This window comes from Mustela erminea, chromosome 3 (assembly GCF_009829155.1).
Source record: "Mustela erminea isolate mMusErm1 chromosome 3, mMusErm1.Pri, whole genome shotgun sequence".
In the NCBI taxonomy this organism is placed as follows: domain Eukaryota; kingdom Metazoa; phylum Chordata; class Mammalia; order Carnivora; family Mustelidae; genus Mustela; species Mustela erminea.
The window spans coordinates 131,530,017-131,551,686 of NC_045616.1; the positions used below are offsets into that span (position 1 = coordinate 131,530,017).

Below are 21,670 nucleotides of genomic sequence, written 5' to 3' on the forward strand. Positions count from 1 at the left end.
CATGGTCATACATGGCAATTTCCTACGATTCTAATACATTTCTGTGTGTGATCCAAGGGAAGGAAGAGGTTGTTAATGTAGAAGATAACTTACCCTTCCATTTTAAGTATATATGCTTATTCTGTTTCTGGATAATTTACAAGACCAGAAACTCCAGTACTTAGTTATATTTAATAAATTCAATTAAATATTACTTATTCATATGTAATAATCCTTAATCATTTTAAATAAAAACAAATCCCCTTATATGTATCCTGGAGCACTTGCTCAAGTTCTTTCCATTGATGTCTTCTGTAGGAGGTTTGATAAAACAAGGTGAAGTCCCTTGGCCAGGTTCTTTGATGTCTGTTTTCATCTTGGCAGAATTATGAATTGACTCTAAACTGAAGTTATAGCTTTGAAACAGAGCTAAGAATAACGAAGTTTTTGTCCTGTCCATTTTATTAATTCAGTAAAATAGAACAGAATGTGAGTCTCTCTGATCTTGTACAAAGAAGTTAACCTATCCAAAGTGCCTCATTTATAACCAAAAGAAACCTAGTCACCCATTGATTATAACTTAGGAAAAGAAAATGTGAAAGTTTCATACGTCTAACTATTCACCTAATAAATGCTTACTGATCTCCTGTACAAAGGTGGAGTTAATGATTCACAATCAATTTTATGTGCATTGCAGTTTTTTTCTTTACTTGGAATGATGAGGTTTCATAAGTGAACTCTGTAGACACTATCGAGTGGTATTTATACTTTTACAAAATGAGAGAATCAGGGTAGTTAATTGCTAGAAACAACTCACTTTTTCTGTGTGAAGTTAATTGATTTCTTTAGTGTGTAGGCACCGATTTAATCCAAATAAATGTGATCAGTCAGAACAGAGGGTGGTAGGGTCTTGGAGGCCCACTGTTGTATTTTCAGTAGCTAGATGGTGGTAGAGTTGGGAAGGGAGGAGTTGAAGTGTCTCTCATAAGGAAGAATTTCAGTTATAACTGCCTGTATGGCCTGGCCACTACCTGCCAGTGGAACATCAGTCCTGATGTTCATGCAGATTTGTAGAATTTGGCAGATTCTACAATAGGGATAAGCAAGGCTGCTGTGGGAACATCCAAGAGAGGTCTCTAATCAAGTCTTGTTGATGGGGTGGGGCAGAGGCCTGTGAAACTTCCTGGAAGAAGTAGTCAAGATGTGGTACACAATGAGTGAGCTGGAGTACACCTACTAGAATGAGGATGGGTGCTTAGGGCATGGCGTGAAGCCATATGCTATGCACAAGCAGCTCACTATTCCCGACACAGAAATGGGATCTGCTTTGGGAGGGTTGAGGCAAGGTTGTCCCAGGCCTCGTATTCCAACTGAGGTGTTTAGACTCTGCCCTGGCACACTAGGGGACTACTGAAAGGTTTTAAGTAGAGGAATAACATAAAATATTCATTTTAGAGAGATTATTTGCATGGCTGTCGGAAAGGTTTGAGAGAGAAAAGGCTGGATGTAGGTTGACTATTAGGGATGTTGTTACAGCACTTGGGAGAAATCACAAGGATCTTCGGTGGCAAAAAGTCGAGAAATATTAGAAAAATTGGATTTCTTTGTGATTGAATGGCTGATTGCACATAGATCATGAAGGAGAGTTAAGAGTGAGGAAGTCTCTGATTTGGACCTTGATGTGGATGGTTGGCCACCAGCTGAGATAGGGAGTTAGTAAGTAGATGATGTTTGACTTGGTAAAAGACACTTTATTTAATTTGGACTATACTTAGCAGAGATATGTCAAAATTAACATAAAGAAGTTTTGGTTTCTCACACAGAACCCAAAGGAGTATCCCTGATTGGCAGGGAGCTCTCTGTGCACTGATTTGGGGGATTCAGATTCCTTCTATCCATGGCTCCACCATTTTCAACGTGTAGTGGGAAAAAAGGGGAAGAACATGGAACCATAGTGCTGGGAAAGCTTTGTGGTCCAGCCCTGGATTTATTATATGTCATGCTCACCCACTCTCTGTTGGCCAGACTTTATTCACATGACCAATCCTAATCTCAGGAAGGCTGGAAAATGTCTAAATGTGCCCAGGAATAAGGGGAAAAGATTATGGGAATTAGCTTATAGATTGTGCTACCTGAAGACTGGGAAACTTTTGGTTATTGAAGTTTGAGACTTGGAGGAAGGATCTGAGCTGGAAATGTGGCTTTGGGTGTCATTGGAGCCAGGAACAGTTTATGTCCGGAGAGCAGATGAAGTTACTTTGTCAGAGAAAAAGTAGAGACAAGAGCAGAAGGTCAAGGACAGAACTTTTAAGTTGGCCAACACACAAAGCTGGGGTGGGAAAAGGGATGCTGGGAAGGAGCTGGAAAGCCTTGAAATAGGAAGAGCAGGGGAGTATCTCAAGGAGTTGGTTAAAAAAAAAAAAAAAGCATAAAATGTAGTAGGAAGGTGCAGGAATATAGTAAAGTAAACCCACGAGATGTCTACTGAATCAGTTGGTTAAATGTTAGAGACCTGAGAGAGTAGTTCTCACTTCGAAAGCATGGTCAAGGCAGAAAGGAGATTTTAGCGCACGAGGGATCAGCAGGAAGGAGCTACAGAGTGGGGAGGTTAGAGAAACTGGAGCCAGGGGGATAGTTGATGTAACAAAGTCCCCCAGAGAACAGGAATGAGAAAGTTTATTAAATGAAGTTTTGAGTTTGTCGAAGTGCTGGTTTTTTACCTGCTTTCCTTTTTTTAAAGCCCATATTATGATTGATAACTGAGATTTGTTACAAACGATTTTATTAACTTACCTGGTAATAAAGACTGCAATTATATTTCTAGCTCTATATTAGCTGGTTTACATGATCAGTCCACCTGTCCTGGGAAATACAGTTAATCTTTGAAAGGAAAATCAAATTTTTCTTGGTTTTGAATACAAAGTACAATGCAGTAAAAGAGAAATATTACTACTTAACTTTGTTATAACTTGGCAAAACTAAGGCAAATTGTAAATCTTTTATTTTCTCTAAAATGGAATTCTAACCTCTCTTTTACATTTAAACAAATATTGATATTATATTTCTTATCTTCCTCACTCCTAGTCTTTAGATAGGAGAGTGTGTAGAGGCCCTTTCTTTCATAGAATATTTCATAATGGGGAAGTGAAATAGAAATAAAGAGGCTTATATTTGGATTGAGGTGGGTGCTGAACTTGCTGATGTTTAGTATTGAGCCACAAAACCTAGTTTTATTATTAAATCACTCCACAGCTATCTTTCCCTTTTTATTCCAGTCAGTTAACATTTTCCAGTAAGTCACGTAACATTAATTTAAAATGCTTTAAAAATTGTTTCTGTAGGAATACCTGGCTGGCCTGGTCAGTAGAGTAGGTGACTCTTGATCACAGGGTTGTGGGTTCAAGTTCCATGCTGGGTGTAGAGATTACTTAAAGATAAAAATCTTAAAAAAAAAAAAAAAGGCCACAAATTTTTAACAAGTCAGGAAATGACAGATGCTGGCAAGGATATGGAGAAAGGGGAACCCTCCTACACTGTTGGTGGGAATGCAAGCAGGTGCAGCCACTCTGGAAAACAGCATGGAGGTTCCTCAAAAAGTTGAAAACAGAGCTACCCTACGACCTAGCAATCGCACTACTGGGTATTTACCCTAAAGAGACAAATGTAGTGATCCCAAAGGGGCACGTGCACCCGAATGTTTATAGCAGCAATGTCCACAATAGCCAAACTATGGAAAGAACCTAGATGTCCATCAACAGATGAATGGATAAAGAAGATGTGATATATATATATATATCTAGAGATATAATATATATGTATTATTATTATTATAATATATATACTATTATATATTATATATCTAGAGATATAATATATTTATCTAGATAGTATTCCATTATATATATAATGGAATACTATACAGCCATCAAAAGAAATGAAATCTTGCCATTTGCAATGACGTGGATGGAACTAGAGGGTATTATGCTGAGCGAAACAAGTCAATCAGAGAAAAACAATTATCATATGATCTCCCTGATATGAGGAATTTGAGAGGCAAAATGGAGGGTTTGAGGAGTAGGGAAGGAAAAAATGAAACAAGATGGGATCGGGAGGGAGACAAACCATAAGAGACTCTTAATCTCACAAAACAAACTGAGGGTTTCTGGGAGGAGGGGGATAGGGAGAGGGTGGTTGGGTTATGGACATTGGGATGTTATGTGATATGGTGAGTGCTGTGAAGTGTGTAAGCCTGATGATTCACAGACCTATACCCATGGGGCAAACAATACATTATATGTTAATAAAAATTCTATGACCAGAAAAAATAGCTTATATTGTACATTGTTTCTCACTTAAGACTAGAATATAAGTAACAAATCTGCAAATAAGCCATTTCTACCTATATATGAATAATAAAGGTGATAGCAAGAATCATTTTTAGTATGTTTTATATTGTATTTTAAACACGATTTCACAGAACTATTCAAATATATTCATTTTGCCTTTCTGTAAAAACCTTAAAACATCACCAAAGGTGATGTTTTGAGCTTGATTACTGTCTTTGGGAATGAAATTTAATATTTGTACTTGGGTACATTGAGGTTTTTTTTTAATGTCATGTTATTAACATTATTTCTTCTACTTTCTTTCAAATTCTATTAGGAAATAGAATCAAAGTAATAAGTAAAATATATTTAAAATATTGACTTCAGTTTAAATCTACTTTCTAGAAAAAAAGTAGATAACCATATTCATCTTTTATTCTTAATTCCTATTTTGCTATCTAGTTTATAATTGACCTTGAATAAAAAATATTCATGAGTTGAGGATAATGCTTCAGTTAGTATTTTTTATTTATTCTTTTATTCTTTTCAAAGATTTTATTTATTTGTCAGAGAGAGAGGGAGAGAGAGCGAGCACAGGCAGACAGAATGGCAGGCAGAGACAGAGGGAGAACCAGGCTCCCTGCCGAGCAAGGAGCCCGATGTGGGACTCGATCCCAGGACGCTGGGATGATGACCTGAGCCGAAGGCAGCTGCTCAGCCAACTGAGTCACCCAGGCGTCGCTATTTATTCTTAATTCCTATTTTGCTATCTAGTTTATAATTGACCTTAAATAAAAAATATTCATGAGTTGAGGATAATGCTTCAGTCAGTATCTCTTTAGAAACATTTGTAAGTGTGACATAATAGAGCATACAACATTCCGAGTTCATCTTATTGCTGTGTTTTTTGCATACTTGATACTGGCGTCCATCTTTAATGGCAAAAAGATGAGTTGGCCATGAAATGAGTATCCAGCAATCATCTCTCCATTATGCTAGCCAAAATACATTTCAGAGCTAAAGTTGTACCATTCAAGAAATGTATGTTTGCTGATGAGATCTTAAAGAAAGGCACACTTTGTGTCACCCTGGCCCAGTGCTTCAATCATGCCCAGAATCTCTTCTGCGTCACAGGCCTATTTTTCTCTGAGAATTACTTTCACTCTTGTGATTTTTGTAAAGGTATATTTTTAGCTTCGTAACTTCTCTGTCTTATCAGTGTCTTGTTTTGTATGTCAAATAGGTTGTTGGATTTGGGGGAGGGAGATAGAGATGGCTGTGAGGTCTGTTTCTCCTCTCTGTAAACTGGCAAGCATTGTGTTGGACATGTGGATAGAGAGGTAAATTTTGGTATCTGGCATAGTCCCCTCTGTGAGGGAGCAGTAGATATGGTGTCCCTCCGAGAGGCCTGCTCCTTCCTCTCTTGCGCAGCTATAACAGTTGTGATTCTACATCCAGTTCTGTCCCTTCCATAGAACTCACTTGGGCGTCACATCATATTAGTCACACTAGCTGCTGTAAGGAATAGGACTCCCAATTTCAATGGCTTAGCATTTGCATTTGCATTTGCATTTGCATTTCACTCATATCACAGTGCAGGGTGTTTCTGAGTAAGTGGGCTCTATTGCACACAGTAATTTAAAGACCCAGAAAAACCCCGAAGGATGGAGGAAGCTCAGTCATCCTCCAAGGTCACCTTGGATGTCAGTGTCCAGATTGCAGAAGGCAAAAGAGCATAAGGGGCCTGGAAATCACAGGTATCCCCTTCCTCGTTCCATTGTCAAGAGCTCACACACAGGGTCACCCCTAGCTGCAGTGCAGACTGGGAAATGCAAGTTGTTGAGCCCCAAAAGCGTGGCAGCTAAGGTGGGTTGAAGGGCAGTGATCAATTTCTCACCATTGGAGAGTTGAGTCTCATCTAACCCTGTTTCTTTCTGCTGGGGTGGATGGAATGAACTGTTTTCCTTTAGTAATTGATTCTGTTTCAGAAATCCCCTGGGAACTGAAGTGGAAGGGAAGAGGTTATTTTCTTTCTCCAATACAATGAACTTACTTTAAAAAACAGGAAAACCAAGTATTTGAAGGTGTTTCTGTTAACCTGCTGGAAATACTTTCTCTTAGGTGATGCTGCTGTTCTCTGGGCCATCTGGCACCCTGCTCTGGGGAAGCACCTCCTCTGTGAGATCCATTCCCCACCCCTCCCCAGCTGCCTCTTCCCCCTCCTGCTTCCCCAGGCGTAGTGACCCCTGGCAGCCTCACTGCCCAGCTAGGACTTGAACATGCCTACGTCCGTTTAATCCTTTCACTCCTCACTCATCCAAGCACTGAAATGATGAAAAAAAGAAAAAAAAAAAGTTGAAATTCACTGTGTTACAATCACAGACTAATTAGCAAATGTGCCAGGGTAGAAGGGGGGAGGCAGTCAGCACTAGGCTCTTGGGGATGAGGGAGTTGTGGCAAGGCTTTTTTAAAGGGAGGAAATTTGGGGTGCCTGGGTAGCTGAGTGGATTAAGCATCACACTCCTGATTTTTGGCTCAGGTCATGGAGATTGAGCTCCCCGTCAGGCTCCCCAATCAGCAGGGAATCTGATTCTCCCCCTCCCTCTGCCCCCTTTCTCACTCTTACTCTTTCTTTCTCATTCAAATAAATAAGTCTTTGAGGGAGGAAGATTGGTCCAGATCTCCTTAATTACTCATGGATGCTTCCCCCCCCCCCCCCCCCCCCCCCCCCCCCCCGTGATGGAGTTTATGAACAAAAGAGGCCTGCTGTGGTCATCTCTAACTCTAGCACCCAGTACAGGGACAAGCTCATACTAGACACTCAGTAAACCAAATACACTGGATGGTGATATATGTCAGTACATTTATAAATTTTATTCTGCAATTTTCCATACATTATCTCATACTCCTCATTACAGCTTTCGGAAAGGGCAGATATTCTTACTCTTGGTTTATAGATAACAGATTCAGAGATAGTTCAGAGAATTTGCCAGTGTTCAGGGGGTTCATGGGCCAGATCTCTAGTATTCTGCTCCTGAGCTCGTGTATATGGGCAAGAATGTTCTTTTTAGCAGAAACAAAGTGACATTTCTTCTACCATGTTCTGTAGCTTTTTATATTCCTGCCAGTACAGTGTTTTGTACTCAATACATGTTCTATAAATATTTCTTAAACAATTGACAATGATTTAAAATGTATAAATGAGATTCATATGAATTGGACAAGCTTCTTGTTAGAGGTTGGCATAAGCTTTTACCTATCCTTGTTGTGCCACAGGTGAAAAAAATTTGCCTAATTCAAAGATTTTTTTTTTTTAAATTCAAGAAGTCTTTAAAATGCTAGTTTAGTTTCTGCTTTTCTTTGGCTTATCATTCTGCTAGCACTTATCCCTTTAGAGTCTTCCCAAGGACACTGTGAAAGCTGAGACTGGATGAATGTTCTTACCACAAGAGGTTAATTCATTTCTATAATGGACTTGGTTTAATGTCCTTTGATGCTCTAAAATCTCAAACTTCCTTAGTACTGGAGTTTATGATAGACATTGATTGCTTCCATCTCTGAATTACTTACATTTCATCCCATAAAGGTAGAGAATATATATACTTCTCTACAGAAATATTATGAAAATAATATGCCTAGCTTATTAAAATCGCAGCTAAGAATGAAGGCATGGCTCATGGAAGCATAAAATTACAGAGATATTCTGCTTCACTGAAACATTGGTGTCTGAAGACAGACTGCCTTTGTACCTTCCATGTCTGCCCTGCTCCCTGCTCCTCTCCCGCCACCATGCCACTCCACAGCCACTTCCAGCCACTGCCCATCTCATTTAGCAGAGATGGACCATGAAGACATCTTGACCACTTGCTCCTTTCCTTTATATAATGCACACCTAATTCATGTTTGTGCGGTGTTGGCATTGGCTTCTACAATGTTTCTGCAATCCGAGAACTTGAGACTTCTCTGTTTGAAAGCCAGGTGTGAGTGCATTGCCTCATCTACTTGTCACTATGGAAGTATAGAGAAGGAGCTGAGAGTTTACTGTCAAATCATCAAGAGGACTTGGATTAAAAAAATAAATAAAATTTTAAGGAGGTTTCAATGTTAGAAGATATTTCCCTTCAATATACTTGAGTAAGAATTTATTTTGTCGGGACGCCTGGGTGGCTCAGTTGGTTGGACGACTGCCTTCGGCTCAGGTCATGATCCCGGAGTCCCGGGATCAAGTCCCACATCGGGCTCCCAGCTGCATGGGGAGTCTGCTTCTCCCTCTGACCTTCTCCTCGCTCATGCTCTCTCTCACTCTCTCTCTCTCTCAAATAAATAAATAAAATCTTTAAAAAAAAAAAAAAAAAAAAAGAATTTATTTTGTCGTCTCTGGCAATACCTGCTTCTTCCAAGACTCTGGAACCAGGAGACAGAACAGACAGTGGGAATTATTCAGAGTGGCCCATAGAATGTGGCTGCTAAATGTTTAATGAATGAGGAGATGGAAAAATGAACAAATATAGAATGGTGATGGTGAAAGGCCCTGAACTTGGCTTCTGTTTTCTGTTTTTGCTTACCAGCAATATACTTTTTGTTTTCTTTGGCTTATTTTTCTAAGAGCAAGATAAATGCTCAGTTGTGGAAAGACAGGCCCACCTTTTCATATTAATGATTACTGGCGAAACACCGTAAGTGCCTTAGCCTACTACCTAATGACATTTTAATCTGTAGGAAATCCAAGAGAGTGCTTTAGAAAGTGTTTGCAATTGAAGACTCAGTGGTGCCAATTTTGTGTTTAAAAAGAAGGAAGTGGATGTCAGGGGTGTGTGAATTTCAGTCTCCTATCATTGTAGTAATAAAGTGCCAGTATTCTGAAATGGTTCTTAAGATTTTTTTTTTTAAGATTTTATTTATTATTTGACAGAGACACAGCAAGAGAAGGAACGCAAGCAGGGGGAATGGGCAAGGGAGAAGCAGGCTTCCTGCTGAGCAGGGAGCCCCATGCGGGACTCGATCCCAGGACTCTGGGATCATGACCCAAGCTGAAGGCAGATGCTTAAGGACTAGGCCACCCAGGCACCCCTTAAGATTTTTCTTATCTACTGATTGTCTTACTGCTAGTATATCATCAACAAAGTAACGTTAGCCACATGTAATAAAAATGACATCAAAGCATTTGTCCTGAACTTATCCTTCAGTCATAGAATAATAGAATAACAGAATATTAATATTCTAAAGGTTCTAGTACTAAGCAATAAAGGTCAGTGAGTTATTCTCACTCATTATTCCAGTGACTTATTCTTGCCAGTTAATTTTGTTCTGCCACATACCAAAAGAAGTGAAAAATAATTACATCCTCTTTCCCATTTCTGTTTTGCAGGGGAAGATGGTGAAAGGAATGGGAGGGGCTATGGATCTAGTGTCCAGTGCGAAGACCAAAGTGGTGGTTACCATGGAGCATTCTGCAAAGGTAATGTGTGCTGCGTTTGGAAGTTCCCAGTATGCCAAAATCCTGTATGTCCGGTCATGCATCCGTGGTTTTTGTTGTTTTCTCAGGCTCTTCCAAATTAATAGCATTTATATTTTAGAGAGAAAGGTTGCAAATAAACAGTTATTTATTCTCATTCAGCTAAATGGTTCTTTAACTTTGAGCAGAAGAAACAGTGGGGTATTCCTTAGTTATTTGCATACACAATAAGAGTAAAAGCTGTAATGTCTTCAAACTCAGTGAAAAGATATCAGGGCAGATGTTACGATTCAGGTTTAAAGATGATTATAGTGGTTGCTCTCTGCATGCAAAATGAAAAAAACACAACAAAATATGGCTTTTCAACAACAGTTATTTTCAAGTGGATAATACGGACTCTTACCAAGACTCTGAAGTGCCATTTTGGGAAGGGTGAAAATGGTGGACTTGATGATAGCAAGTGTCCTTATTCTGAAAAGTAAGATACTTTTATTTTGGTAAATCATTAAATATTTATTGAGTACTGATTATGTGTTAAGTACTTCTATTATTTGGGATGACAAACCACACAAAAGTCATGGACCTCATGGAGCTTAGATTTGGTGGTGGTCAGATAATAGTTGTGATGATGGTGGTTCATCATGCTACAATAATGAGAGCTACCATTTATTGAGCTTACAGTATACTAACCACTCTGTGTGTATTTGCATGTATAAGCTCATGAATCTGAAATAGGTGTTTTTTTATGGTTTCAAAACAGCTTCAGAGAAGTTAAGTTACTTGCATGAGGTCGTATAACTAGTGGAACTGAGATTAGAACTAAGTGTCCACGATTCCAAAGTTCAGTCTTCTAACTACAGAGCTGTCAGTATAACTTTGCTCCTTGTTCCCAACTCAGTGTTTTTGAACCAACTGAGCTTAATTGCCTTTCTGACCTGAATCCATGGGTTTCTGATGATTTGCAAAATTCATACTGGGTGGTGTTCTCTTCATTGTCTATGCTTTGTTCATTCTCCCTTATTTTTTATAATTCTTAGGTTTTTGTTTTTTGTTTTTTGTAAAGATTTTATTTATTTATTTGACAGAGAGAAATCACAAGTAGATGGAGAGGCAGGCAGAGAGAGAGAGAGAGGGAAGCAGGCTCCCCGCTGAGCAGAGAGCCCAATGCGGGACTCGATCCCAGGACCCTGAGATCGTGACCTGAGCCGAAGGCAGCGGCTTAACCCACTGAGCCACCCAGGCGCCCATATAATTCTTAGTTTTAACACAAAATCTGCCTGTTCTCACCTTGAGACCTTGAGACCTGCTAATTTTAATGGAAATGTTAGTTCAGCTGCCCTGCGTTTTGTTTTTTTGTTTGTTTTTGGTTTTTGGTTTTGTTTGTTTTTGTCTTGTCTTTTTCTGGGAGACAGAGAGAAAGAGCATGAGCAGGGAGGGCAGAGGGGCTGAGAGAATCTCAAGCACTGGAGCCTGACACGGGGTTGATCTCAAGATCTTGAGATCATGATCTGAGCTGAAACCAAGGATCAGATGCTTGACCAACTGAGCCACCCAGACATCTGTTGCCCTGTTCTTATTTAGGGATGCAGCATCGTGGGAGAGCATAGAGCTGGAAGATTCGCGTCTGTCTTGCTTCCCAAGAGGGAGTTCTGTTACAGAGTGATGTGTTCCATGAAATGATTTTGTTGTGAAAACTGTAATAAATATGAAAATATCATGAATTGTTTTGTAAACAGTGGAAAGGAAGCAGAAGAGCATAAATATGGAACAATAGAAGTGAAACCAATGCAGGTGACTTCTGAGAGATGTCTTGCAAAAGCATCCAGAATACTTCATTTCAGAGGCAAAAAGGATGCCAAGCATGCAAATCAAATCCAAATCTTTTCTGGAACATGATGTCTAATTTGGAGAAAACTCTCTGACTTCCTTTTTGTTGTTACTTCAATGTTGATGCATAAGCATTGAAGTCCACCTCATTTTAGATTATTTTTGTGCATTCATTTTCAAAACATTAGACTTGTATTTAGCAAATTCTACCCCCTCCCTTTTTCCAAAGTCTTTTCTTTCATCTCAGCCAGAATTTCTGAAACAGAAAAAGAAATGGTTCTTCAAATGTTTAATTAGAAATCCCTACTTAAAGCTTTTTACAAGGGCAAAATATTTTCACTATTTTTTTCTTCCTAGGCAGTTTTTTGGCGTCTAGCTACCTTTTTTTTTAGGCTTCTTGATATGTCCTTCTTCTGCCCTCTAAAACTGTCAGGAAAACGAAGGAAAGTAGTAACAGTTTGAGTCCTTACGAGGCACATCGCCCTGTGCTTGGCGTTGCACGTACTGAATCTCATTAGCTTCTCAGTGCCCCTCTTAAGACTGAGATGTGGGCAGGTGAAGAAATTTGTCCGGGTGTGTGAGAGAGCCGGGAGCTTCGGTAAGCGTGGTCCAGCTTGTGTTCATTATAGCGTACGAGCTGCATCCTCACCAGAGCACACTCTGCACCAGTTTCATCCAAATCTGCCCTTTTCTGGAAGCTTCAGGTTTCAGAATGATCACTTTCCCTTTTTAAGTTTCCCCTAAGGCTTTCCTTGCTTTGGTAAGATATTTACCTGCAAAAATAACTGTTCTTCTCGAGGCCTGGAATGCTCCACCTCACATTCCTGCTTGGCCTGCTCCCTCAATTCACTCAGGTTTCTACTCAAAGAGAAGCTTTCCCCTGATTATTCCATAAAACAGAAGTCCCCCCTCTTCTAATGGACCTTCACCGCCTTCTCCACCAGAATGGAAGTTCGGTGAAGAAAAGGGCTCTGTCCATTTTAAGAGCTGAAGAGTATCATGTCTAATGCACATTAAGACTCTGTAAATACTTGTTGAATCCATTAATTCTTCGAATAATACTGAGACTTTGAACATGTAAGAGCACTTTTAACTTTTTCAAAGCCCGTTTCACAAGTCCTGCCTCCATATCTCATCATTACAATGGTCCTATGAGGAAGGTCTTGTTTCCCCTGCAAAGGAAAACAAACCCAGTGCCATGGAGGTTGAAAACTCCTGTAAAAGTCAAGTAGACAATTAGGAGCAAAAACAAGCTGAGAATCCATGTATCCTGCCTTTGGGCCCCCATTTTTTTTCTAATAACCTTTTTTGTCTGGCAGGTACCATTACCACTAACAATATAAAAGAAAGTGCTTTGTTCTCAGTATTGTGTACCGGAAATATTTCCTAAGGGTATAACTTTCAGAGCACAAAAGCAGAGAAATTCAGTCATGGTTGTCATTTATTGGAAACAAGCAAAGCTTGGGTACCTATTTTAGAGAACATAAATGAAAGCCCTCTTTCTAAAAGAGGTTTAGATTTTATTTTACAGTAGGAGGTCTGGATTCTGAAAGGATGAAAAGAATCATAATTATATTGTTAGGATGTTGGGGATAAGTCTTTATGAATAAGGTTTTGATTACATCTAATCTATATCTGATAACAAAATAGAAATCTTGAATGTGGTTTTACGTTGGAGAGGAATTATATGGAGAGGAATTATATAAAGTAAATGAGGTTTATTAGTCCTATTTGTTTTGGACCGAGTGTGTTACCAAAGGCCAACAAATGTGAAAGATTTTTTTTTTTTAATTATTTCTTGAGAAACATTCTTGGATTAATTTTCAGCAGCATTGAGAAGTATCCAAAGTAAATAAAGTATTTCTTTGTTGGAATAATTTATAATTAACACAGTTTCAGCTGGTTTAATTTTTTTTTCATTTAAAGAAGCTTGTCAATATTTTATAATTTGTTAATGAGACTATTTTGTGGCTAGGATCTGTTTAGGAAAAAAATATTTACCTTTAAAAAATAGAAATCCTTACATGGTTTTCCCTTTTTATTTCTCCATTCATGATGGAAATGCCTGCCAAGAAAAATTTTATAATGGAAAAGAAAAAAAGCAGAACACAGTCCAACAACCAATAAAGCTCCTTAAAATGGTCTTATAGAAATTTAATTAAGCTAATAACTCTAAATTCTGAGGCTTTGAGCATCCACAGTTCTTAAAAGGAAAACTAGCTCACAGAGAAGCTTTCTGATGTCCAACAGCAATTCATGAATGGAAAGAGAAAGTCATTCCTGTTCATGCCTGGGCTGTGCCATTCTTAGGCTAGAGATCATAGGATGCAATCTTTAGAGAGAAAATAAAATGCCGTGATAAAGATTTTTCTGTTATATGTAAGAAAAATGGCCTTCTATTCTAAGATCTCAAAGCCCTGAAGACTGTTTTCAGGGAAATGCCTTGCTGTATGTACCATCTCGTTTGGTTAGCCTTCCCCTTGAGAATGCGCCTGTAACCACAAACGGTTATTACATCCACATATAAGAACCATTTGTAATAGCAACGGTTCTCTACTTCAGAGCTAGCTGAGTCTTTCTGCTCAAGTCCTTTGTGGATTATTGGAATCCCTGCCAAATAGGTACTGTGTAAAGGCCAAAAATACCCAGGAGTATAAATTCGGTGTAAATAATAGCATCTTGTCCTTTTAAACCTGTGTATCCTGATTTTCTTTAGTTAGCCAATCTTGTGTTTCCTTTTCAATCTTCATAGCGATTTGACAGTCCATGTGTTTTGTAATACCACATTCCCTGTGAGGGGTGTGTGTGTGTGTGTTTATAGATGCTTTTTCCCTTAATTTAAGTATTGAGACCAGTGGAGAGAAGGAAAGACAAGGGACAGTGACAATCAGGCTTCTTTTACTTTTCGGCAAAAACCCAGAGAGAGATCCGTCGTAGGTTTCACTGTGCCAGCAGACGATGTATTGAATATTCTCTTGTCAAGTTCAGCTTATGTAGCGCCTCTTTTCAGTGCATTAATGCAGGCCTTGCAGTTTTAGGACTGAGTAGGCAGAAGAGGGGGAGTAACCATAATTCACTCAGCTCCTCTCTTGACTTATAAATTTGTATGTTTCATCTGCAGTCTTGAGATATCTTTGCTTCTCCTTTGATCATACCTTTACATATCTCCCCAAAGTCTTGTAAGCCCTGTCACAGACTTCTGCTAGCTTTGCTTCTCCTTGTGGGTTCAGAGATGTTGGGAATGTACAAGTACCTATCTTGGGACTAGACAGCAGTCTCCGGTGGGCCTCAGATGCTCAGTCACGTGGTACTTTACAGCTCTAGCTCTGTTGGAGTTCCTTCAATCAGAATTAAAATATTTACACCCCATGTCCTGAATACTAGGGGTCTTGAATGTGGGGTGATGGAGTCTGCGGTGGAGTGTGGTTCAGGTAGCATGAATGAAGGCCTTAAGACTCGGTCCCTTAAGGAGCAACCAACTTCTAGAATTTGCCCTTTCTGTACTTGATCATTAGGGCTTTCCCAAGGAAGTTTCCTGAAAGAAGAAATACATTGCAGCCACATTTAAAAAGCACCTAACAGAAAAGATGGGCATAAAATGGTGTTTTATGTAAAGCAAAACCTTACTACATGCACGCTCCATTGCCTCAGGTGAATAAAATGCTGCTATCAAATGCAAAAATCATTGTTTCGTGAGAAAGAGAGCTTGCTGTTTGGGATTAAGTTCATTGTGATAACATGAAGCTTACCGTCATGATAACAAGGGGAATTTATTATCATTTAACCAGAGTTGTTTGTTGCCAAAGAATTTAGGTGCAGGATTTCACACAATTATCTAAAGAATTAGAGATCACCATGAAGCAAGTGATAGATAGAAAGTACTGGAGACACTAAATCATTTAAAAAGAAAACGGTGACTTCCCAGGGCTTCCATGAAGCCTGTAAGTGACCAAGAGGGGAAAGAGTAAAACTGGAGAAGCAGGTAGAGGAAGGAGATTTAGCTCTTCGTCAAGGCTATGAAGAAGTTAGCAAATATGAGGGTGTAGTGAAATCACGAGCCCTCGAGGCTAGTCAGAGCATTTTAATGCTACACTTTGTATCCATTCTTCTGCCTTTTCTGGCATTTCTTCATGAGGAAAGATAGAAAGAAGCAGAATGATAAGGAGGCACCAACCCCACTGACCCTAAATATTTGTGCGTGGATCCATTCCTAGTTTACTGCACTTTCAGAACATTTTGTGTGATTCCTATAGTGATCAGGTAAGGAAGACGAGGCCATTGTAGAGGAAACCACAGCACTAAGAATTGAATAGACCAAATGACCGTTCAAAGGCGGATGCAAGAGAAAAACATAAATGGGTCTTTGGACCCTTAAGACAGTGTTCTTTGCTACCTCACTATCCTGCACCTCTTTTTTAGGATTTATTTTTAAATGCTAAAGACTCAGCACTTGTTCCTCCTTTGTGAATCATTAATCTATGCAGCTGCCGTTCCACATTGTAAGGCTCAGCCTGGCATGGTTAGAGCAGAGCACTAAAGTGGGAGTTAGTCCTGTTTGGGCTTCATAGCTAGCCTGTTGTTGAATATTGAAATTGTGACATTCTTTCATCTTCTTGTCTCTCATTTTCTCTTTTTCCTTGATGTGTGTTGTGCCTTGGAGCTAAATGTGAATGGAGTCCTTTATCGACTTTGTTCTCCCTGCAAGAATGCTCTTGGTGGCAGTTTCCTAGGTCAGCCATATGTGATTTTAGGAATTGTGGTTAGACCATTTTCTGCACAATTACGTGTCTAACTTCATATTGGAAACTAAGAGCTCCTAAAGAATTTCCTGGTAGATGGTAGAAATGTAAACATAAAACAATAGTAGCTAACATTTATTGAGCCCTTGTTAAGTGACAGATACTTAACATGGGATGAATCGGTTTTTTGCATCTCATTTTGCAATAACGCCGTGGGGTAAGGCTGATGGGGAAACATAGGCCCAGGAACTTTGCATAGCCAGCATGGAGCAGAACAAGACTTACCCCCTGGGTGCTTTGTTTCCAGTCCACACCCTTAACCATACACTATACTGTTTATACAGCATATAGTCTATGAAAGGTCTCTCTACTAGGAGCACACAGTTAATTCTGTCAGTTGAAATTCCTGATTCCTCCTAAAATGGAGTTGTTTGGTCATGAAAATCCAAGTCGTTTCTTTCACACCAGACGCAGATCGTGCTCAAATGAGAACAAGGTAAGAGCTCGCTGCAAAAGCTGTTCTTCAGAGGCCCCCAGATTGTTCACTTTGTTCCCAGGCAGGCCCACAATTCACTGTGACATGCCTTATTTGAGTTACATTAAAAGTAAGGAGACCTGACAACTGTACAAGCTTGAATATTCATCATTAATTTCAGCTCTTTAATTAAGTTTCTCTGACACGTGCAGACTTTCTTTGAAACTGGAAGGGAAAATAGAGCATTAAAAATGAAGTGAAAATGAGGTTTTTATTTCTACAATTATGAATGTTCTTATACAGTAAGATCCAGAGCATATAACTTGTTATTAGAGGTGTAATGTCTATCCATTTTATATGTATTTCACACTCACTTTGATTAAATTAAAGTAATAGAGTTTGGCTTTTTGAAATCCATCTGGGATTCCCAGTGGATCTTCCATTTTCCTACCCATTCATTTATTAAAAAAAATACTGAATGCTTTTTATGCCACGCACGGAGTTAAGTACACTAAAACCTTTTAATTACTGGTGCATTGGTGAGTTGACAGTTTATGAAGGAGCAAAGTCTTCTTAATTAATCTTAGTTATCTGAAAGTCCTTGCCTAAGGACTATGTACTTGGTCTAACAGAAATCCTGAAAGATAAACTAAGTAGCAGGTACATATTTTAGTAGTAAAACAGTCAGATGGCTAAAGATGATATCATTTGGGGTATTTTCAGATCCAGAAAGAAGCAATAGAAGCATTTTGCCATTTTTTAAAAATAGAAGATCTAGAATATGATAGGGTAGCCTTCAGCCTCAAGGGAAATACTAATTTAAGCTCCTGTTGCTTGATACTTGGAAAGGACCTTAATCATAATCGTAGTCTTAGATCATCAGAGCTATTGTTTCAGGTGTGTTCCATACATGTCCCAGAGGCCACCTCCACACCTGGGATGTGGGGGTGGAGCTTGGAGTATGGGAGATAAGTGGGGAAAACTTGCTTTCCACTATTTTCTTTTCTTTTCTTTTCTTTTTTTTTTTTTTTTGCGGGTATAGTTGACACATAGTGTTACCTTAGTTTCAGGTGTATAACACAGGGACTAAGTTTGTACATTATGCTGTGCTCACCAGAGGTGTAGCTGCCATCTGTCCTGAGACACTGCTACATCGCTAGTACTGTATCATTGACTATACTCCTTAGGCTGTGTCTTTTATTGCCACAACTTATTCATTCTGTAACTAGAAGCCAGTATCTCCCACTCCTCTTCACTGACTTTGCCCAGCCCTCTACTTGCTTTCTACTTTTAGTCCCTTTTTATTTTACGTTTGAAGAAAGGGTACAGTAGCTAAAAGAAACTTTGAAAAAAATACGAATTTTAGCCAGCTCACAAATTTTACGAATGAGCAAACTGAGGCTCAGACAAACACCAGGAAAAGCAAATAGCTGTATGGGCATGTGAATGTAAGCATGGTGGACCACACTGCCTTGCCCGGCAGTGAACAGTTTGACATGGTCATTTAGGCAGAACCATGTACATTCTAACCATGGAGTTAACTACGAATTGTGACACAGCTCTACTGAAGAACTGCAGAGGATGGAGGAGGCTGGGATTTTGTTAAGAGAGTTAAGTCTTCAGGTGCCGTTATAAGAAGTTAGTAGAGGGCACCTGGGGGTACAGCGGGTTAAAGCTTCTGCCTTCAGCTCAGGTCATGATCCCTGTGTCCTGGGATCGAGCCCCACTTCGGGGTCCCTACTTGGTAGGAAGCCTGCTTCTCCCTCTCCCACTCCCTCTGCTTGTGTTCCCTCTCTCGCAGAGTCTCTCTCTGTCAAATAAATAAATAAAATCTTAAAGAAAAAAAAGAAAGAGCATGGTAAAGACAATATTTAAAAATGAAGAGGTAACGGGGAAAATGTGTAGAGATAGGGAATGCTAAGAAAAATAACATAAAGTGGATTCCTGTTGAGAACAGGTCTAAAAGTAAGGGAGGGAGGCTAGGCACTGCTGTTTTCACATATGTTTTACTTTTCTAGCAAACCAAATTAATTTTAAAAAGGGTATTAGACATTCATGTTTTATATGTGCTTCCTTTCCTTGGTGAATAATGGCTCGTGTTTGTCAAGGAGACCATTCCCTGAAAGAGAAGAAATAAGCAGGGCACTAGAAGTGAAATTTTTCATTATGGGATATGAGGACTGAGACTTGAGAAGTCCAATTTGTGGCAAGGTGTTTCCCAACTAAATCATTTATGACTTTGGCCATTCATTTAGTATTCTTCCTAAATTATTTTAGGGACAGAAGCTGTCTCCAGAAAGAAAGCAGAAGTGTGATTGTGCAAACATTTTTAGAACAGCTTGTACCTAAGAGACCATTTCTCTGGTGGTTCCTGTTTATCCTTTTGTTATTCTCCTTCAAAACAAGAATTGGTCCCTAACTACTCTTTTTGATATTCCTTCTTTAAAACAGGGAAATGTACATAAAATCATGGAGAAATGTACATTGCCACTGACTGGAAAGCAATGTGTCAACCGCATCATTACTGAAAAGGTACGGTGTCTGTTTTTATTTCCACTAATGCCTGCCATCACTTTTTTAATTTATAAGCATTTTTAGAATTTTGTTTTTGTTACCCTCTAAAACTGTTATGCTGGTAGTCATAGGATTAATTTAATCCATGAGTAGACTGAATAGGATAATTCATCAATTTAATGTTTCTAAATGTAGAATTCTTAGCATGCTACTCTGGAAATACCCATATACAGACTTGAACCGTTGGCCTTGGTAACTTTGACAGTATGTATAATCAAAGAAAAGTTTTATTCATCCTTTTACTTGGACGATTAAGATGTCTAAGATAGATGATATATATAAAGTTAAGAATATATTAATCATTCCTAGCTTTCTTCTTTGCTTTCCCAAATCACAAGTGCAAATTGTTGGATTTCATTTTGAGAAAGTCAGCCAAAATTGGGTTTTAATCATTTGGGTTCAAATTGCAGTGAAAGTCCGACAGTGAGCCAAGAAATTTGTCCTGTGGTTCTTGCAAGCTTTCAGCTCTCTTTTATAAGGTGGACTTCAGAACACACCAGCCATGTTCGTGCTTCTCTTGATTTTCTTAGATAGAAAATGTTGGCTAATGGCACAACTGGAAATGACTCAGATCTGAGAGCAGCCTCACCAACAGTTGTCTGTAGTCATTTTTCTGGCCCAGATACAAACCTAGAATGTTGGAATGATGTAACTCTCTGCATTGTGAGTTAGGAGGGCATCGTTTTGATTCAATAACTTGGTTAAAGCAAAACAACAAAATTACCTCTATCAGGCCTGGTTTGGGTGCTGTTCCTTTTGCCAAGAGCCGTAGAGATAGCATCCTGGCATTCGGCTGGTTTGCTGTCCCTCACTGAGGTGTGGTAAGAAGCGCCCTAAAGTGGCCCTGTGAGGAGGAGGTTCATAATATCTTACAGAGCCACATTTGAAAAGCATTCTGTTCTAAATGATGCCTTCCCCTAGGACCGTTTATGTGGAATTCCATAAAGATGACTTACAGAGAATAGAAGTTGGATGAAAGGGCAGAATATTTCATTTCACCATTTATTCCCTGAGCCCTACCACTTCTTGAGCCCCTCTCAAACTGTGGTGACAAGATTTACTGAAAAGAATCCATTATTTTGAAAAGAAGAAGAGAGTAGGGGGAGAAGAGATGAGACAGAGTCCAGTTGGAGGGCTCCTGCAGTGATCTAGGCCAGAAATATCAGAGTTTTAAGCCACAGGACAGAAGGACAGATGTGAAAGACCCAGATGGACCCAACCTAGCGAGATGAGGAATTGGATGTGACTGCTGCAGCAGAGGTGCTTCCTAAGATTTCCCCAGGAAGCCCAGACTGTGGAAGAGATGGGGAGGAGCAGTGGGAGGTAGGAAGAGAATGGGTTCAGTTTGGACACACTCGGTTTGATTATTCCCGAATATGTGAACATCTGGTGAGGGATTTTTTTTTTTTAAAGATTTTAGTTATTTATTTGAGAGAGAGAGAGCCCATGAGCAAGGGTGGGGGGTTGCAGGGGGAAAAGCAAATTCCCCACTGAGCAGGGAGCCCGATGTGATGCCAGTGCTGGATCCCAGGACCCTGAGATCAGGATCTGAGAAGAAGGCAGATGCTTAACCAACCTGAGCCACCCAGGCACCCCTCCAGAGATTTCTGGTAAACAAATAGAGATGTGGATCTGGAGCTCAGAGGGGAAGTCAGTATTGGACTAAACCAAAGGCAGTTGTGGAACCTCAGGGAAGGGAACGGTGCATGTTTACCTGTGCTCTAGATACAGTATGTGCTCAATAAATCTTTGTTGAAGGAGTGAATTAGAATGCAGTGCCATTAAGGGCGATGAATATGTTCAGCCCTGCCATGGCAGATATGGGACTAGAATTCCATTTTCAACTTTTAAGGAAAATTCCATTCGTTTGCCATTTGAAAGAGGCTTTGGAGATGTTTTGACCCTGATTTCCTAGTTTTGTGCTGCTAGAATGAGATTGTGAAAGATTCTTTCCTTGACAGCATCTGGGCTATGATTAACTGCTTTATCTGTAATGGAGTCTCCCATTTTTATCAAGGTTTTGTTTATACTTTATACTGCTAAATGGAATCTTCCTAAATATTTCAAAAGTAAATTTCCTTCATTTTAATAATAGATGCTTGGCTTCCTAGTATACGACCTTGAGAGCTAATTAGGGTTTGATAAAGGTGTTAAAAATTTTTAAAAGCAGTAAGTCAATTTGCCATAGATTTTCTCTCCCTGATCACTTTATATTCATGATATCACAGTTGTCTTCTCCTCAAATCCCTTTCCTCCCTATTCTTAATAACACAATTTGGAGGCTCCTTTTTAAAAA

At 39.4% G+C, this 21,670-nt stretch overlaps 1 protein-coding gene across 2 annotated transcripts in view; it reads left to right on the plus strand.

The window, feature by feature from the left end:
- OXCT1 (3-oxoacid CoA-transferase 1) overlaps positions 1-21,670 on the plus strand; it is a 121,165-nt gene that overhangs the window by 92,506 nt on the left and 6,989 nt on the right. For both annotated transcript variants that reach the window (XM_032337500.1, XM_032337499.1), the window contains 2 exons: positions 9,673-9,762; positions 19,252-19,332. In XM_032337500.1, the coding sequence (XP_032193391.1) occupies positions 9,673-9,762; positions 19,252-19,332 (171 nt within the window). The remainder of the gene's footprint in view (positions 1-9,672; positions 9,763-19,251; positions 19,333-21,670) is intronic.